Source organism: Onthophagus taurus, chromosome 8 (assembly GCF_036711975.1).
Source record: "Onthophagus taurus isolate NC chromosome 8, IU_Otau_3.0, whole genome shotgun sequence".
Classification (NCBI taxonomy): Eukaryota; Metazoa; Arthropoda; class Insecta; order Coleoptera; family Scarabaeidae; genus Onthophagus; species Onthophagus taurus.
The window spans coordinates 19,293,337-19,312,244 of NC_091973.1; the positions used below are offsets into that span (position 1 = coordinate 19,293,337).

Consider the following 18,908-nt stretch of genomic DNA (forward strand, 5'->3'; position numbering starts at 1 on the left):
AATTAACAACTTATATATAAAATAATGATAAAACCTAATTTTATACTTAATCGAAAATTATTCATGTTTGTCAACAATATATTCTAGTATTTCCGCAGCATTAAAAGTGTATGTTTTAGCGTACAAAGTACAAAGTTAATTTCTAAGCCACGCCCCTGTATTACATCGTCAATCCTACCCCTATATAAACCGCAGACGGTTGTCCTTCTAATTCAGTCACCTCACCATTAGTTTAGACGTTTACACGTATTAAGTTTAGATTTTAACCTAGCCTACTGTCGCCTAGTTATTTACCATTTATTAAAGATTTTCTTCTTATTATCAAAGTTTGTGAGTAGTTGGGTTGGGTATGCACATGTAGATATGGATATGTTGCTGGCCGCACGTAAAAAAGGTAAATTCTGCTACACTTTTTGGGTTTTATATTCTTCATTATAGTGTTTTTTAATTCAGTTGATGTTTTGACGTTACTGTCAATATTGCCGGTATCGATGAGGGAGTTCCTCCGTCGGAGGAATGAGCCGTAGAATCTACTACGATCTTTGTCATCTGGAATTGGTAAATGCAAAAATTATTCTTTAACGTTCAAGCAATTTAATTTATGTTTAAATAATCCAATAATGTATAGTATAATGTGGACAATCTTTGAAAATTGAACGCACCGATTTTTTTCAAAATTATTATTAAATGGTTGCCAACTATTTGATTGTAGGCGTGGCGATTCAGTAACCCCTGCATAGAAATTAGAATTATTTAAAAAATCTATTTGCATTTGAAAATTATATTTTTTTATTTGTTTCCAAGAAAACAAATATGTAGTGATTTTTATACAATTCATTCTGTGTTAACATTCCTATCTAATATGATTTTACTATTAAATACATTAAGGATAAAGATAATGTTGCTGCAGATGCATTATCGAGAATAGAAATCTCTTCTGAAAAACTCAAAGAAATTAGTGTGAATATGACTCAGATGATATATGCTATTACTAGAGCACAATCGATAAAATTTAATACCGATGTAGACACAAAAAACGTACCGCTCTCTCGGATTGATCACCCAGGAGTAGTGGAACTTATTAAACGTCCAAAAAATTCTTGTCTTTTACGAGTAATTTCAGAGAAAGAATTTATGAAAGAAACAAAGAATCGTACGATAAATTTAAATAAAAAGCGCCAAAATTTTGGTATACCAAAAAGACAAAAATATTATGTATTTACTAAAAAATTCTCGATCATCGTCAGCACTCGAAGCGTCGGTGAGAGATTTATTAATTGCATGCAAAGAAAATAACGTTAAAGAATTAACAATTATAAAAGACGATAAGCGCGCAGAAATTCGTGAAATATTATGGAATTCCAAAGAATTAAACAAAAACGATATAAAACTCACTGTAGTTAAGAATCTGTTTGAAATATACGTCAAAGAGAAACAACAAATCATTTTAAACGATTACCACATGTTACCCACAGGAGGACATGCTGGAATAAATAGAATGTTTAATAATATAAAGAAAACATACTTTTGGTCAGGACTGAGGAAAGATATCGAAGCATTTGTTAAAAAATGTGACGATTGTCAAAAATTCAAACACTCAAAACATAATATCGAGCCAATGAGTATCACAACCACAGCTTCCACTTCCTTTCAAAAAATTCACTTAGATCTTATAGGTCCATTACCAATGGATGAATGTGAAAACAAGTATGCGTTAACACTACAATGTGATTTAACTAAATACGTTGAGTGTTATCCGTTAAAAAATAAAGAAGCTGTAACGGTTGCTAAAGCACTGGTAGATAATTTCATATTACGATATGGTATTCCAACTGAAATTTTATCAGATCAAGGTACTGACTTTATTGCTTCTACGTTAAAAGATGCCTGTAAATTTCTTCAGATAAAGCAGTTATTTTCTACGGCGTATCATCATCAAACGCTAGGTTCTTTAGAAAATTCGCATAAGTCGTTAGAGGCATTTATTCGTATTCAAATTGCAAAATATCCGAATACGTGGAGTCATTGGTTACCGTATTGGTGTTTTTCATACAATAACAGTGTTCATACAGAAACGCAATACACCCCGTATGAATTAGTTTTCGGAAAATCAGCATTACTACCATCAAACGTAAAAAATTGTGTCGATCCTGTTTACAATTATGACAATTACCCAATAGAGTTGAAATATAGACTTCAACAAGCTTGGGCAGATGCAGAACAAAATTTTAATACATCTAAATATAATCGAAAAATAAAATACGACCAAAAAAGTAATCCATTAGATTATAAGGTAGGAGATAAGATTTTATTACGAAATGAAGCTGGTTCAAAGTATGAATCATTGTATAATGGTCCGTATAAAATTGTAAAAGTTAGTTCACCAAATGTAGTAATTAATGTTAATGGTAAATGTATTGAAGTACATAAAAACAGAATAAAATTGTATAATAAATAAAAAAAAAAAATTAGTCTATAAGAAAAAAATTTTTTTTTCAAGCGGTTAGGAGGTGTAGTGTAATAATAACAAATTGTTAAGTAGGTTAAGATAATTAATAGTAAGCACTAAATGACGCACGTTAGGTATTGTGTAGCGGCGGTCATCGCTCGGAAAGAGAGTACGCTCAAGGTACTGAAAGGTGACACGTCGTGTAACTTAAGTGTTGTCAATAAATGCATTAATTAAGAGAAGCTATTATGCGTTTATTCTAACCCGGAGATCCCATCATTTTACACCATCATCACCAACCATTACAATTATATTGTCTAGTTAGTAAAATAAAGAAAGTTAGTTAAGGAGTTTTGAGCTTTAATCAACTCCTACGAACTCACAACAAAATTTGGTGGCAGTGGTGGGATTCCAAAAAAGAAATTAATTTGGAATTCAAAAATTTACGAAGTCGATTCCAAAACGAAATTAATTTGGAATTCGAAAATCTACGAAGTCGATTTCAAGAGGCAGCTAGTGTTAAAAGTTACCTTCGAGTCAATCTTATACCTTTAAGTCAAGAAACCGAAGAACACAGCTGGAAAATTCCGATTTTCCCATCATGAGTATTATTGGGAATGATTTTTTTGTTAAGTACAAAGCTCATCTTAATTATGAATTGGATGAATTTTCGTTTACTTCTGGAGATAAAGAATTTTTTAATTATTTTAAAACCAATGCAAATCAAAGTTCCTGCCAGATCAGAAATCACTGCAAGGTTACCTATTAAACTAACAACGGATAAATTGTGTAATTGTAGCCAAGGAAATTAAACCAAGAATACACATTGGAAATTGTCTAATCCGATCTCATGAAGGTACTAGTTTCATAAATATTCTAAATTCTACACAAAATGAAGTTACTCTTGACGATATTTCCTTGGATCTTTTAGAATTCTCCGAATTTCATGTTTTAAACTTTAATACGCAAGTTAGTAGTAATCGCAAACAACATCTTGAATCCAGTCTTGACACATCTCATATGAATCCGGAAGAAACAGGTTCCATTCTTGAAATTTGAAGCCAATTCGAGGACATCTTTCATTTACCTGGTGATAATTTAACATACACAGAAGTAATCAGACATAAAATTCTTTTGCTTGAGAATGTACCACCAGTTTTCGTTAAACCATATCGGTGGAAAGTGGATAAAATGTTACAAGACGTCATCATTCGTACATCCAGAAGTCCTTATAACAGTCCTTTACTGATTGTTCCAAAAAAGGCTGAAAAAAGGTTCAGAAGGAAATAAACGATATAATTGATTTTCGTAAACTTAATGATCTTACAATTGCAGATGCTAGAACAAATATAATAATAGTAAATACAATAAATAAGTAGATGTTTATTACAAAATAAAGTTTGTTTCTTTTCTGTCTAGCGCTACTTGATATTTGGACAAAAATAACATCGAGTGTAAAACATTCATGCGCTACTAAATTAAAATGTTAGTTTTCTTTTTGATGGGGAAAGAAATGCATTTTTAAGAAAAACAAAATACTATCGTAAAAAGAATGTTTTTAGGATCAATAATAAAAAAAAATTGCATTCCATTAAAAAAAAAAGTTGACTGTCCATCAAAACGATATGATCAATAAATAAGGATTTTGAAGTTACCATCTGGCAGAATCCTCGGTGTTCTTCGACACGATTTTGCATTCCAAAAAGAACAAGATGTGTAAAGGAATCATCAGCTATTATTGTGGAGGAAAATGAATATGTAGAAGATCAAATTGATACCATCATCAGTAAATATTGCCGGTAAAAATATATATGTAGAACAAAGGTTGCTGCAGACAATATTAGATGGGAAAATAGCTAACACGCTTGCGATGAATCCATCATCTCAAAGCTCTTATAATTATAAAGCAAAGCCAAGAGAAATGAACGACTTGAACGCTATCATGCAACGGGTTTGCAATGTTACTACCTTTGGATATGGACTGTTAACATTACATGTGCATATAAGGTTCTTTGAATGCTTGCTACACATTTCATACCGCTTGAACATAAAATCTTGGCAGGTTCGAGGACCTAACAAAGATGCATTCGAAGACAGGAAACGCGAAGTGATCTCCAAATTTCGGGAAGAAATGGGTTTGCTGGTGGATACTGTCAAGCAAAGCACTGGATCTACAAATGATGATAATACTGCTCGGCGATTTTTTAAGGATATAAGAAAATCAGCAAAAATTACTGGTGTTGATGAAACCTTAATCAGTCGTTTTGCTATCATCCATGAAACAATATCTTGCGGGTACAAGTTACGCACAGAGACATTCTGCAAGTATATTCATGAAACTGCGCAACTTTTTGTAAAACTGTATGGATGGTTTTACATGCCAGCAAGTGTTCACAAAATATTATTACACGGTGCTGATGTCATTGCCACCATTCTGCTTCCAATTGGACTCCTCAGTGAAGAGGCTTTAGAAGCACGACAAAAAGATTGTCGCTATTATCGAGATCATAACACCCGAAAAATGAGCAGATACAAGAACATTGTCGACCTTTTTCGCGCACTCTTTTTGTCATCGGATCTGGTTATATCAAGCATGAGATACCTAAAAAAAAAGTAGGTACATTATCAAAAGAGGATAATGTACCTAAGGTACCTAATAGAAACCTCGCCAGCACTTGATAAACTACCCTCGCTAATAGATCTTGAATCCCAATCAGAAAGCCATGCAGATTCGGAAAGTGACTCTTCCAGTGAGGGTGATTTAGATTATTAGGTAATTATTATGAATTGATATCTGAAACAAACGTTTCAAATCAATATCAATCAAATTTAGTAATAATAGTTAATAATAGTAACATATTTTTTTTTTCAGGTAAAGCTGTTATGAAGAGGTGGGCAAATATCAGAGATTCCTTCCAAAGGAGTGAGAGAAAAAACAAATCTTTACAATCATCAGGAAGTGCAAAGCAGCCACCCAAAACATATATATACCACAAACAGCTGCAATTAAAAAAAAAACTAAGGAAGCCCGATCTACTGAGAACAGCTTCTCGGACGATGCCCCAGCCACACAGCCCCCCGAACATAGGGAAAATGAAGGTGACGGGTCAAACCGTAGCGCGGAGTCGGCAAAAGAAATTTTGACGTTTAAACAGTCCATGAAGAGAAGAAGAAAACCAGACCCAGTTGAGCTAGAGCTTATTAGTGCCATAAAGCAGAAGCCGAACCGCCATTCATCTTTTTTCAACGGAATTATTCCCTGACTGGAAACTTTTGATGACGACGAAGTAGTTGAATTACAACTAAAAATGCTACAAGTAATTTCTGAAATAAAAAAACTCTTCTCTGAATGGCTATTCTCTACATTCAATAATTTTTTAGTTTTCTTTTTTTTTACCATCCGTCCATCCGTCCGTCGGTCTGTCTGTCTCTCTCTGCCTGAGTAATCATGCCTCTAACAGGAACCATCAAACGGAAAGATAATGCAATGGTTCAGGATCTTTTAGATTTAAACATGATGTAAGATTTAAAGAATAACTAAAATACGATTACATAAATATTCCTTATTAATATATTGATTGCTACTACTCATCCTTCGCAATAATGACCGCCTTTTAATAACGAAAAGTGATTACGTTACATTATGGTCTATTACGAAGAATTTGCAATAGCGCACAAATGAATACTTAACCTACGTAACAATTAAATTAACAGACAACATTGTATCGTCAATATATATTTATTATCGTCATTGTTTGCGTTAAATGGACCCACTATATCCAAGAATACTTTTTCAAATGCAGTAGTGACCGTATCGGTTCTTTGTTGTGTTTTGCATGTTTAAAACGCTGGAAATCATCACAACGTTTAACAAAATTTTCTATGTCTTTGAAAAGACTGTTCCAAAAATAATATTTTTTGACAATATTAAACATACGTTTTATACCAATGTGTCCTCCGGTAGGTAACATATGAAAATCATTCAAAATAAGTTGTCGAATATCTTTATTATGAACGTGTGAGAGGCCCTTTATGACAGATATATTTATGTTTACCTTTTTAAACAAATCTTGAAAGTTTATTAATTCTTTAATAAATTGACTAGTTATTTTATTTTTTATAATTACTATATCATTAGTAAAAAAAATCGCCCCAGCTAAAGCTGTCGCGATTTTATCATGCTTTTGATTTCGAGTTATTTCCATGGTAACAAAACGTTCGTGTAAAAATAAAATTATCCGATTAAAAGTCAAGCTCTTGTGTATTTACCCCCTAAAAATTTTATTATTTCACACCGGGACGGTATGCTGGTCATGTTATCGACAGACGAAGCTAATGATACCGTTAACAATTGATCATTTATCTAAAATGACATTAAAAGGTTTTCATAGTTTATCGTAACACCAAATTTCATAAGGAAATCTGAGATTAAAATTCCATCAAAATTACAGTGAAATTTATTTACAACTAAGAAATTATGACATACTTTAAAATTTTGAACCATTAAATCCAAATTTGCTGAACCAATTGACGTTGGATACCCTCCTATACCATTTATCTTAATTTTATTACGGTTATCTATGTTTTCATTTTTTAATTTATCTAGAAACAACACTTATTGATGCTCCTGTATCTATTAAAAATTTCAAGTCAAATTCATTATAATTTAATGTTATCGTATTAACTCCATTTAAACTAAAAATTGATAAATAATGACTATTTGATTCATTGTTCACGAAAAAACGTATTTAAACTTTGTTGTGTGTTATTTTCGATTTCATGTGGCAAAGTATTTGCTACGTAATCTCTAGATTGATTATTATTGTTATGAAAATACGTATTGCCCAAATTCTACCTTGCTGATTACGATAGTTAGGTGCGCCGCGATTTCGTAATGCGTTGTACGTGTTATTATTTGTGAATTGATACGTATTTTGTCTAAAACAATTGCTATTAGCTGCGCGAAAATTCTGATTTCGTGGATAGATGAATTGAAATTTTGTTGATAATGATTTTTGTTCATCTTTTGCACCTGCAATTGCGTCTTTAAGTGTTTCGTAATTCCTAGCCTTTATAATGGTTCTTAGTTTCGAACTACGTAAACCGTTGGCAAATGTAGCAATTGCTTATTACTTATTTTCCATAATCATTAATTGATTTACTATTTTGTTTGATACTATGTAATTCAACAGAGAGCGGTGCAGCAGATTTTTGTGACAGAAGATGAAGTTTCATATCTCTAACCAAATCATTTATAAAATTGTATGTGCTATCCAATCGCAATTTTGCACTAATAGAGAGCCGTGTTTTTAAAATATATTGAATCAATAACTTTTGACCAGCTTCATCCAGCATTTCTGAATATAGCTCAATTCCATCAATTAATTGCATAGTTACGCTTTCAGAATTTGTCATAATAGGGTTTTTTACTGGATTATCTAACTTAACTGATTCTTTTCTTTCTAATAAAGTTACTCTACAATTATCTATATTTTCTCTAATTTTCCATACACTTTCTAAAATTACATCTGAATTCTTACTTCCTATTAAATTAAATTTTGATTCTAATTCGTTAAAATTTTCTTCTAACTTATCTAATTCCCTACTTTTCTTAATTGTCAATTCTAAATTTAACTTTCTACTTTGATTATCAGTAGTATAGAAATGAGAGTTCCCGACCAGGAGCATGCTCCTGATGATGTTATAAGATAGGGAAAGTGACCAACCTAAATCAGCCTAAATAAAGGGGGATAGGTTGGTATTGGAAAAGTTACTAGATCTGGTAACTTTTTATTGCGTCACCTAGTGGCTGGTAGTATAGCTAAACCCAAGAGATTTCTGTACGCGGAAACGCCACCTGCCGGCGGTGGAACTCGCATATTTCGGGTTTTGGGTGGATAGAGTTCTGTACGGCGTTGAAAAATTTTAGAATGCGAGTTGCGCGGTGTTCAACAACAACTTAAACGTTTTTACGCAATTAAACAAATATAAAATTTAATAATCGGTAAAATTAACAAATATAGTATTTGCATTACGATACACATGACAGTAGTTATAATTGTAATACCAATCGTTAATATATTCAAAATCGGTTAAATTAATATCACCATTAATAATTAATTTAACTGATTCGCTAACGGGAAAGTATTCATTATCTTTTAAGAAATCTTCAAATTTTTGACGATTTTCAAAGTCATCATCACTACCAACATACAGAATATCACCCTTTCGATAAACTCTCCATATATTATTGTCAAATTCTCAAAACTGTACAAATTGCGAATCGTTCATTTCATCACCGTCGAAGTCTTCTATTCCTAGAAGTACGAAATCGAGCTGGACAATTTCCTCTGGAAAATTTGTGTTTAAGCACTGCTTCAAATGAAGACTGAAGTCGGTCCAAGACATTGTGATGGTGATGTGAACACTTCCATTTTTAATAGTCAACTGAAGTAAATATGATTTAAATTTACAATTAAATAATAAACTGAGACAAAAGATTTAAAACACATTTTAGTACAAGGTTATTTACATATTTTAAAGTTAGCGTTAACGTAATATAAAATAAAGTTGTTATTTAATATAAATAATAATATATTATGTATTTTATTTTCTTGAATTTACGTCACACTTCGATTTATGTAATAGAAAATGCAAACCGAAATTTAAAATGCATTTTTTATTGCATATTTTAAAGTTGTTGATGTAAGTTAGCTTTATATCATCAACCATAAACCAATGTAATTCGCGTTTTAATTTGATTTTTGTGACTCTACGTCACACATTGATTTATGTATATACATTATGTGTAAATAGAAATTTAAAATACATTTTTATTGCAAGGTTATTAGCATATTTTAAATTTTTTTTATGCTATATTAGCGTTATATCAAACCAATTTAATTTGCGTTTTAATTTGATTCTCATGAATCTACGTCACACATTGATTTATGTACTCTGTTGGAAATAATTCACGAGCACACCCTGTATAATCTGAACGCGTGTGTCTAGCGCAATAAAATTTGGTATGGAAGTAGTACTAAAGTAGTGTAACTTAGTCTCACATGGAGAGCGGCACAACTCTGCTGGGAGGAGAAACATCAATAGAGAGAGTATCCCCCGTGAACTTCGCGTACCATCGCTACACGACGTGGCATGGAGTTTATAAGGCGCTGTATTGTAGCGAGAGGGATGGCCAACCATGCCACCTCAACTCGACTCCATAGCTCCTCAACGTTAGCTGGGGAGCCGGATAACGTTGAAGTCTCCGACCAGTCATGTCCCAAACATGTTCGATCGGATTGAGACCCGGAAAACGAGCTGGCCATGGAAGCATTCTTATACGATGCTCTTTCACAAAGGTCTGTAAGTAGTATAGAAACGCCGATTCTAGACCGGAAATTGCTCCTCCGTGACGTCATCAGCCCAATGTAAAAGGATAGGGATGGGTACCAACCTAAGGCGGAGGAGAAAAAAAAATAGGTTGGTATTGGAAAAGTAACTAGATCTGGTGACTTTTAAAAAAAGTTACGCGCCACCTAGTGGTTGGTAGTGCAACTAAACTACCGACAAGGTAGACTGCTACTTTTTTGTTTAAACTCACCAGATCTAGCTACCCACCTATTTTTTCCCCCAAGCCTTTGGTTGATACTCCTCCCCCCTATCCTTTTACATCGGACGGATCGCTTCGGTTTACCAACATCCTTTATTATTATTATGCACGATACATTGATCTTGTAACCTTCTTGATCGATAATACCCTTAGTAGTGTAAGAATGCCGGTTCTAGACCGGAAGTTGCTCCTGCTGCTCCTGCGGTGACGTCACGCCTCAATGTATTAGGTATAGGGGGGGATACCAACCAAAGTTTGGGGGGAAAAAAATTAGGTTGGTATTAAAAGTAACTAGAGATCTAGGGATTTTTATAAAATTAAACAGAAAAATTTAAATATAATGACGCTAGCTATGATTGAGAATTGAACTGTAAATTAGCGTAACTTGAGCTGAAAACTTAAATGGTGGTGGTGGTGGGAATATAGGATTAAAAATAAAAAAAATCATTACATTTCAAATTAACAATAAATTATATTAGCATAATATATAAAAAAACCAATATATAATATAATCTGTGATTAACTTGAAATGACTACATTTAAGAAATAGATGCCGATGGAATTTCATCATTTGAACCAATATTCTTCTTCTTCTTCTTTATAAATTCAATCTTTTGCACAGTACATGTCTTGTTAAGTTCAAGTTCTCCAAGATATACCAAACACATTTCACGTAGTTCAACAATTTCAGCATCGGAAATCACTTCAGCAATACGTTTAGGTAGAAACACAATAAATCCAGCTTCCAGTTCAACAATTACCATAGGCCAAGCTCGGCTTGGAATACGTTTAGCTGCTACAATTGGATACGGTGTATGTAAATGTAAATCACTCACTTTTTTCTTAGGTAAAAATTCACACTGTCCTAAACGATTTAGATGTTCCATCTTTTCAATAAGCGGTGTATAAACTTCAAGTGAACAGTTTGGAGTGTAAGTTCGGAATGAATAAATTTCGCACCAGGCGGTAGAGATAATGTAACCGCAAAAAAAAATAATGTGGTTAGACGCAGTAACATCTCTCTAGATAAACAAATTTCCAATAACAACTGTTGATAAAATTAAAAAAAATAAAATTATCAAAAGGAAAATTCGAGAAACAATAGATATTACTTACAGTATAAAAAATAAATCGATCCTAAGTGTTCCCAACACATCCCAATGGTTGGTAAACCATGTTCTCTACAATCTCAATATGATTTCGATGGGCAACATCCCGTAAAGTTCAAATAGATGAATTCTTTTTTAGTCTTAAATTCACAACCTCGGCTGCTGAATCAAACAGGCTTGATGGCTGTTTATAACTCATCTTTTTATAATTTGATGTTTATGTTCTGGTTTAGATTGAACTAATTCTATAATGTCTTTTTCACCACATTTTATATTAATTTTCTATCTGTCCTATTTCCCGATGTTGTCATCCGAAGAAATTTATCTGTTTTTTTGTGGTAATTTGTTTTTCGTGGTATTTCGTTTGTTCGTCACTGTATTTTTTGCAGATGTATTTCTCAGTTGTGATAATTGCGGTTTTTGTGGTTTTACTTTATTATGCACGTGTTATTTTTTTATTTTATTATCTATTTACTTAGAATAACATTTTAATCAGTTGTGTCCCACAGATTGATTTCATCGGTTCTATATCGGTTAAAAATGGAAAATTTTAATCAAATTGGTGCGTCATTGAATAGTAAACTTGATTTACTTAACAATATATATGCAAGATCCAGTAAAACCTTGGTTAGAGTCTCTCGTTTGGAGTGTAATAGAGTATATCGTATAATAGGAATTGAGAGACATGTTAATTCGAGTAGTACATATCCCAAAGTTTTAATTGAATTGGAGGATTTTAATGTCTATATACCTAAATGTTATGAAGATGAGATATTAAAGGATGATACGTTTACAATTTTAACATTTTCAATCAATTCTATCGGATTGATCTTTAAAGGTTCTATCTATCTAATGGATATTTTAAATTTTGTAAATTTAAATGAAGTTTAATTTTTTTTATAATGTGAGTATTTCTATTGTTTCTCGAACATTCCTTTCAATAATCTTTATTCTTTATCTTTTTATCTTTTACCAACAGTTGCTATGGAAAGTTTGTTAACCACAAGCGGATATGCGCGTGAAAAAACAACTATATTTTAAATAAAAAACAATGTATTAAATGAAAAAATTTATTTAAACCAATAAAATGTATATTTAATCTTTACAATACATTTTCTTTAGAAATCCAACTGTTCTGAGACGAATCAAAACCTAACCATTTCACGTACAGTCTATCCCCTTTCCTCCTTCTTATCACTTTTTCAACGAGATAAACGTCAGGTTGTTTAGATAAACTGAGCTCAAATTCATAAAATGCTCCTGAAATGGGTTGACCATTCATGTCCTCCAACAAATATGTTACAGGGTTTGTTATCTGAACTTTAGCAATTTTAAACAATTCAGTAGTCCAATTTGGTAGGTATCCTTTATCGAAAACATGTTTATGTCTACTGATTCGTACCGTTTCACCAACTTTAGACTTTCATTTACCAGTAATTTTTACGAAATTGTAGACTGTATTGAGAAGCTGATTTTCAATAGATTTAGAATTTATTAAATTAGGAGCTAGGAGCTAGCTGTGTAGTCCTATGCTTTAAAGCGTTATAAATTTTAGCTACGTCATTCAAAAGATGTAACCATTTATGATTCCCGCAAAGACTAAAGTATTTATAGAGCCTTCTGTTTTATCTGACCAACCGCTTTTATCGGCACCGATACTTTTTCGAACTGAAAAGCGGTTGGATGGGTAAAACAGATTGGTACAGATAAATGTTAACAGGCCGGTTTTAACCGATCTGTTTTATCTGACCAACCGCTTTTATCGGTTGTAACACCGATACTTTTTCAAACTGAAAAGCGGTTGGATGAGTAAAACAGATTGGTTTCTGATCAAATTATACCGTTGACGGATGGAATTCTTATAGTTACTGGGGGGACGTTAAGGGTTGTCGCAGGTTGTTATATAAACTGTTTTAACAGATAAATTTTAACAGGCCGGTTTTAGCCGATCTGTTTTATCTGACCAACCGCTTTTATCGGTTGTAACACCGATACTTTTTCAAACTGAAAATCGGTTGGATGGGTAAAACAGATTGGTTTCTGATCAAATTATACCGTTGGCGGATGGAATTCTTATAGTTACTGGGGACGCTCTACGGACTGTGGAGGATATGGTTGGAACAAACCCCATTAAAACAAGGAACCATACATCTGAACCTTTGCTTCAAGAGCAATATATAGCAGTAACAACCCCTTTAGAAAAAACAAATTCGAGACTGCATGTATACATATAAACCATTGAGTGGTGAGGTGTCGGTAATCATAAACTAACAGGATATCCACATTGATAAAAAAATGTGGTCAACCACAGAGAAAAACAACTGTGCAGATGCAGGTGCAGGACGTTATAGACAAACAGGATATCCACAATGATAAAATGTGGTTAATCGTGGAAAAAACAACTACCATTGACTATATATATATGTCGTCCATGCTATGCACACACATTAGTTACCATCATGAAATTCAGACGTACGGCAGTTGTAGATATTCAAGGTGTTCAAGTCGATTCAGAATTTGAAGCCAGAGAAGTTACTCTCATAGATTTAGACACATCCCACACGTTACATCTACATCTTCAGTCAAGCAAACCATTCCGAGCGCTGAACGAAAAGGACCAGAAGTCTTGTAGATATTTAGAACGACATTATCATCGATTGGGTTTTAACGATGGCTGGATCAGTCAAGGTATGGGTTTGAAGCTGCTCGATGATACCATTTCAAACTATGATCTCATCTATGTGAAGGGGAACCAGAAGGCACATTTTTTGAAAAATCGTCCATGTCATCCAAATCGATGTTGTAGGAATTTAAAGATTATCGACCTATCGCTAGAAAAATGTAATGTAGCCGAAGAGATTAAATTAAATGTTTCGTTAGATGTGTGTTGGTGTCATAACGGGTTCCCAGCCGTATGTTCGCAAAACAACGCATTAATATTAAAAAATTATGTGAACCAATCCAAATTTATGCTGTAAACCAATCAAAATGTATTGTACTGTAAAAAATAAATGTATATATTTTGTAAACTATTGAACTTTCATTCATTCAGTCCTTAACGTCCAACAAGTTAAGATGTACCTCCATATTAATTTTAAATCTATTTACCTGTTGATATATATATTGAAATATATATCTGGAATGTTAAACGACGATACTGATGATATTTATAACCTTCTTGTTAAGTATGGACATATTTCGGCGGTGGACTTTGACGAACAACCCAATTTACATTTAGATCGTCAGGAAATATTAGCTGAAGGTCTATCTCACTTTCAAAATTACTATCATCTCCCTATAACAGGGGAGGCTGATAATGATACGTTAAAGCTACTGTTAAAACCCCGATGTGGTAATTTGGATGTTTATACAAATTTAAACTATAAACATATAACGCGTAAGTGGAACTTTACTAAAATTAAATGGGGTTTGTTCCAACCATATCATCTACAGTCCGTAGAGCTATTTAGAAAGGCGTTTAACGTTTGGTCTGAGCATATAAATTTACAATTTCAAAAAACTTATCGAGATATTAACATTTTAATCGGGTTTCGAAGTGTGAATCATACACTTATCCAAAATCCTAGGATAAATTGCCCCGCTAAATTTGACTGTAAAGGAGGTGTGCTAGCTCACGCAGAGTATCCGAGTATACATAAAGATAAAGTTGAAATTCATATAGACATAGACGAGAATTGGAATTTCACTAATAATAACGAAAATGAAGTCAATTTATTACCAGTTATTATACATGAAATTGGACACTCTTTAGGGTTAGATCATAATAATCGAAATGATTCCGTAATGTATGCATATTATGGTGGAGTTGAAACCTTAAGTCGGCATGACATTGATAATATACAGAGAATCTATGGACGTAAATCACTTGATAAACCTAGTATCTCTACAACAACCTCGATTCCCACTACAAATAGAACTCAAACTTCGACTACAACAAGAACAACAACAACAACAGTAAGGCCATCACCATCAACAACAACAACAACAACAATAAGGTCAACATCAGTTTCAACTGTCAACGTCTCCCATATATGCGATGTGGATGAAAAGTTCACAGCATTTTTAATTTACGATAAAATAGTCTACGTTTTCTTTAAGCAGTGGGTTTGGTTAATTGATCTAAAGACTAAAAAACCGATTCAATCCGAAGCTGTAAACATTTTAGATTGGATACACCCCTTGAGAGGGGTTTTAGACAATAGCGACTATGACTATGTAGTGTCAGTAGATTCAAATGGTCTATTCACATTTATTATCAAAAATGAAATATATATAATTGAAATTAAGAGTTTAACTGTAAGGTATAAATATAGATTTTCTGAAACGGAATTAGGTTTAACTGATGCAAGTAAAATTAGAGGTGTGGTTACCAGTAACTACGGTTTGACATACATCTTTTTCGATAAACATTACATCATTCAGGTAGATGAGTACTTTTACAGAAGAAAAAAGATTATAATGTCTGCAGATGAATTCTTTCCGGGAATTCCAAACAACTTCAGTGGTGTATATAAAACGTCTGATGGTTTATTAAATTTCTTTGTTGGGGATATAATTATCCGTTACAATGAATATTTAAAAGAGGTTGTGAGTAGTTCGGAAAAGAACCTATCTTTATTGGGTATATCTTGTCCCTATAAGTCTTTAATTGATCAACTCAAATATATATTGTCTACAATAATTTCATCAAATATCACAATTCCAGCGGAAAATTAAATATGTTATGTATGTATCAAATGTGATTTAATCTATGTAACGACAAACTTATTTGGGTTCTATGTAAATAAAAATTTTTCCACTTGTTTATACATTTGTGGTTTTTTTGTTTTTCGAAGTAGAATTAATTATTATCTCGTCCAACTGTCATCCGTTTGTGGTTTTTTTGTTTTTTTGAAACTACTATCTGTTTTTCACCGCAATTATCTACAACTTGTTTTATTATTTAAAGACAATAGATATATAAAGGATGCTCTGGTTACCGAAAAGTTAATAGCATTTGTTCGTGATCTCGTAGACACCGTGTTATTTTTTTTTATTTCCGAAAAGTGAAAAGAAAAAACTCTAAACATGTTTATTTGTGAGTTCTGTCAAGTGTCTTTTACGGTGAAACGTAATCTTGACAGGCATATGCGAGATAAACATGGTAAAACTAATTTCGATTGTACCGTGTGTGGAGGAACATTTTCAAGACGAGATAACTTGAACGTACATCTGAAACGATCTCATGGGTTATCTATGAAACGTCAAGCACCACCACCACCACCACCATTACCATCAACCATCGAACATCGATCAAATCTAGAGATGGAAGTTCCCGGTACGTCTACTAAACATCAATCAAATTTGGAGATGGTAGTACCAACACCATTAACATCCCCACCACCACCACCACCACCACTAGGTAATAAACGTCATCGATATTCAGCACGTCTAGAGTCCATGATCGAAAACGATGGAAAGGTATGTCAAGTTTGTGGCGATTTACTACCATCACTTATCTTGCTTGAATGCCATCTTAGAACTGAGCATGTTGAAATAATCGATGATAATGTTAAAAAATTTAAGTCTTGCTATAAAAATAGGGTAGTTTGCTATAGAATTGATGGAGCTCAACCTGATTGTGATATACCGTCATATCTATTGAAATGTTGTGAAACAGTGAATCGACTGATTGAACAACATCTCAATAGGAATGGTTCGGTAAAAGCTCAGATTGAGTTATTAGCAAATTATATTAAGTCCGGATTTGATGATGATGACGGGAATGAGGAAATTATTATGTCGGAGAAAAATTTTAATACAAAATTTAGAATTATCACTGCCGCCACTGTGTTGAATGAGGTTTATGATGAGATGACTCGGGATATTCTAACTCAAAGCGAAGAGTTTCAGGAGCGTGGGTCGGGGTGGGCTTTCCACTCTATATCTCACCTGCTCCTGAACATCAATAAATTTGAGCCCATACCCGGGTCATCATATATTCGTTTACCTCATGATATCGAAAAGAAAAAGGCATGCATCAATATTAAGAACTATGAAGACGATGCATGTCTAGCGTGGTGTTTGATGGCAGCTCTTTATCCCGCAAAACTTCATCAAGACCGGACTTCAAGCTACCCTCACTATAGTGAAACACTTAATTTACAAGGTATTAGATTCCCCATTACATTTAAAGACATTGTTAAAGTGGAAAAGTTAAATAATTTAAGCATTAATGTGTATGAGTTAGTTAGGAATTCGAATAAGTATACGGTGGAAGGACCAATTTATTTTACCAAACAAAGACGCGAAATTCATATAAATTTACTCTATTTATATGAAACCGGCGGGAAAAGTCATTTTGTATTAATTAAGAACCTATCCAGGCTTATATCACGTCAGTTTTCACGTCATGAGCATTCTATACACCTTTGTGATGGATGTTTAACCCGATTTCCATCTGCTGAAAAATTAATTACACATCAGAATCACGATTGTAATCATATAAAAACAATTGTTCCCACGATAAATTTAAAATCAAAACCTAATTATTTTGGCTTACACACTCCCGAAAATATTTTATCATTTAATAACTATAAATTCACACAGATGGTCCCGTTCGTTATATATGCAGACTTCGAATCGATTCTACAACCCATCGATTTTTGTGAGCCCAATTCATCTAAATCTTTTACCGAAAAAGTTGAGATGCATCAACCCTACAGTTTCGCGTATTATATCGTTTCCACGATTGATAGTAGTTTTAATAAATTTGAAACGTATACAGGACTTGATGCATCTCACGTTTTTATCACAAAATTAATCGATGATGTTAAATCTATTTATAATAAATACTTGAAAACCGTAAAACCAATGATACTTTTAACAACCGATGAGCAACGCAATTTCGATTCAGCTGAAAATTGTTATATTTGTCAAAATCCTTTCACATCTGACCAGCTTAAGGTACGTGATCATTGTCATATTGGTGGTAAATACCGGGGACCCGCCCATGCAAATTGCAATCTAAATTTCAAACTTCCAAATTCTATTCCAATATTCTTTCATAATTTTAGCGGTTATGATTGCCATTTATTTATTAAAGAAATTGCTGATGCTGATGAATATGGACTTGATGTATTGCCGAACAATAAAGAAAAATATATCAGTTTCAGTAAAAGAGTGTTTGTCGATAAATTAATCAATGAAGATAAAACTGTTGAAAATATTTTTTTAAAATTAAGATTTGTTGATTCGTTTAGATTTATGGCATCTTCATTAGACTCATTAGCCGGTAACCTCGAAATAAATGACTTTATCAATACAGTAAGGCCTCAACATTCGCGAGGGTTAGGTTCTGAAAATACGTCGCGAATGTTGAATCCGCGAATGTTGAAGCACTCGATCTTATAAAAGAGAAACTGCTTCTGTGCCATTTTAAAAAGTAAAACGAAGACGAAATAAATCAAATGGAGAGATGTTTTATTTAAAAATAGTAACAAAATTAAAAATTTGAATAAGTATGATTTTTAAAATTAATAAAATTAGTTATGTTAAATAAAACACACACAATATTTCAAAATAAAACGACTAAATTTTCTGCAACAATATTTGTATTCAAATATAATATGTACAGTAAAATAACCATTTAAAGTTAAAAAAATAAACTCGGACAAATAAAAATAAACTCAAAAATAAATATCAAAGAAATAAACTAAGAAAAAAAAACAAATAAAAA

At 32.8% G+C, this 18,908-nt stretch overlaps 1 protein-coding gene across 1 annotated transcript; it reads left to right on the top strand.

Annotated features, from left to right (window-relative positions):
* The first annotated feature begins 14,311 nt into the window (after window positions 1-14,311).
* On the top strand, window positions 14,312-15,907 carry LOC139431357 (matrix metalloproteinase-16-like). The gene has a single exon (XM_071199013.1). It carries the CDS (start codon window positions 14,312-14,314, stop codon window positions 15,905-15,907), a length of 1,596 nt encoding a protein of 531 aa, XP_071055114.1.
* Window positions 15,908-18,908: the final 3,001 nt, after the last annotated feature.

Bases quoted from the DNA above. Each gene is read 5' to 3' on its own strand.
- LOC139431357 (XM_071199013.1), top strand. From the start codon at position 14,312: ATGTTAAACGACGATACTGATGATATTTATAACCTTCTTGTTAAGTAT.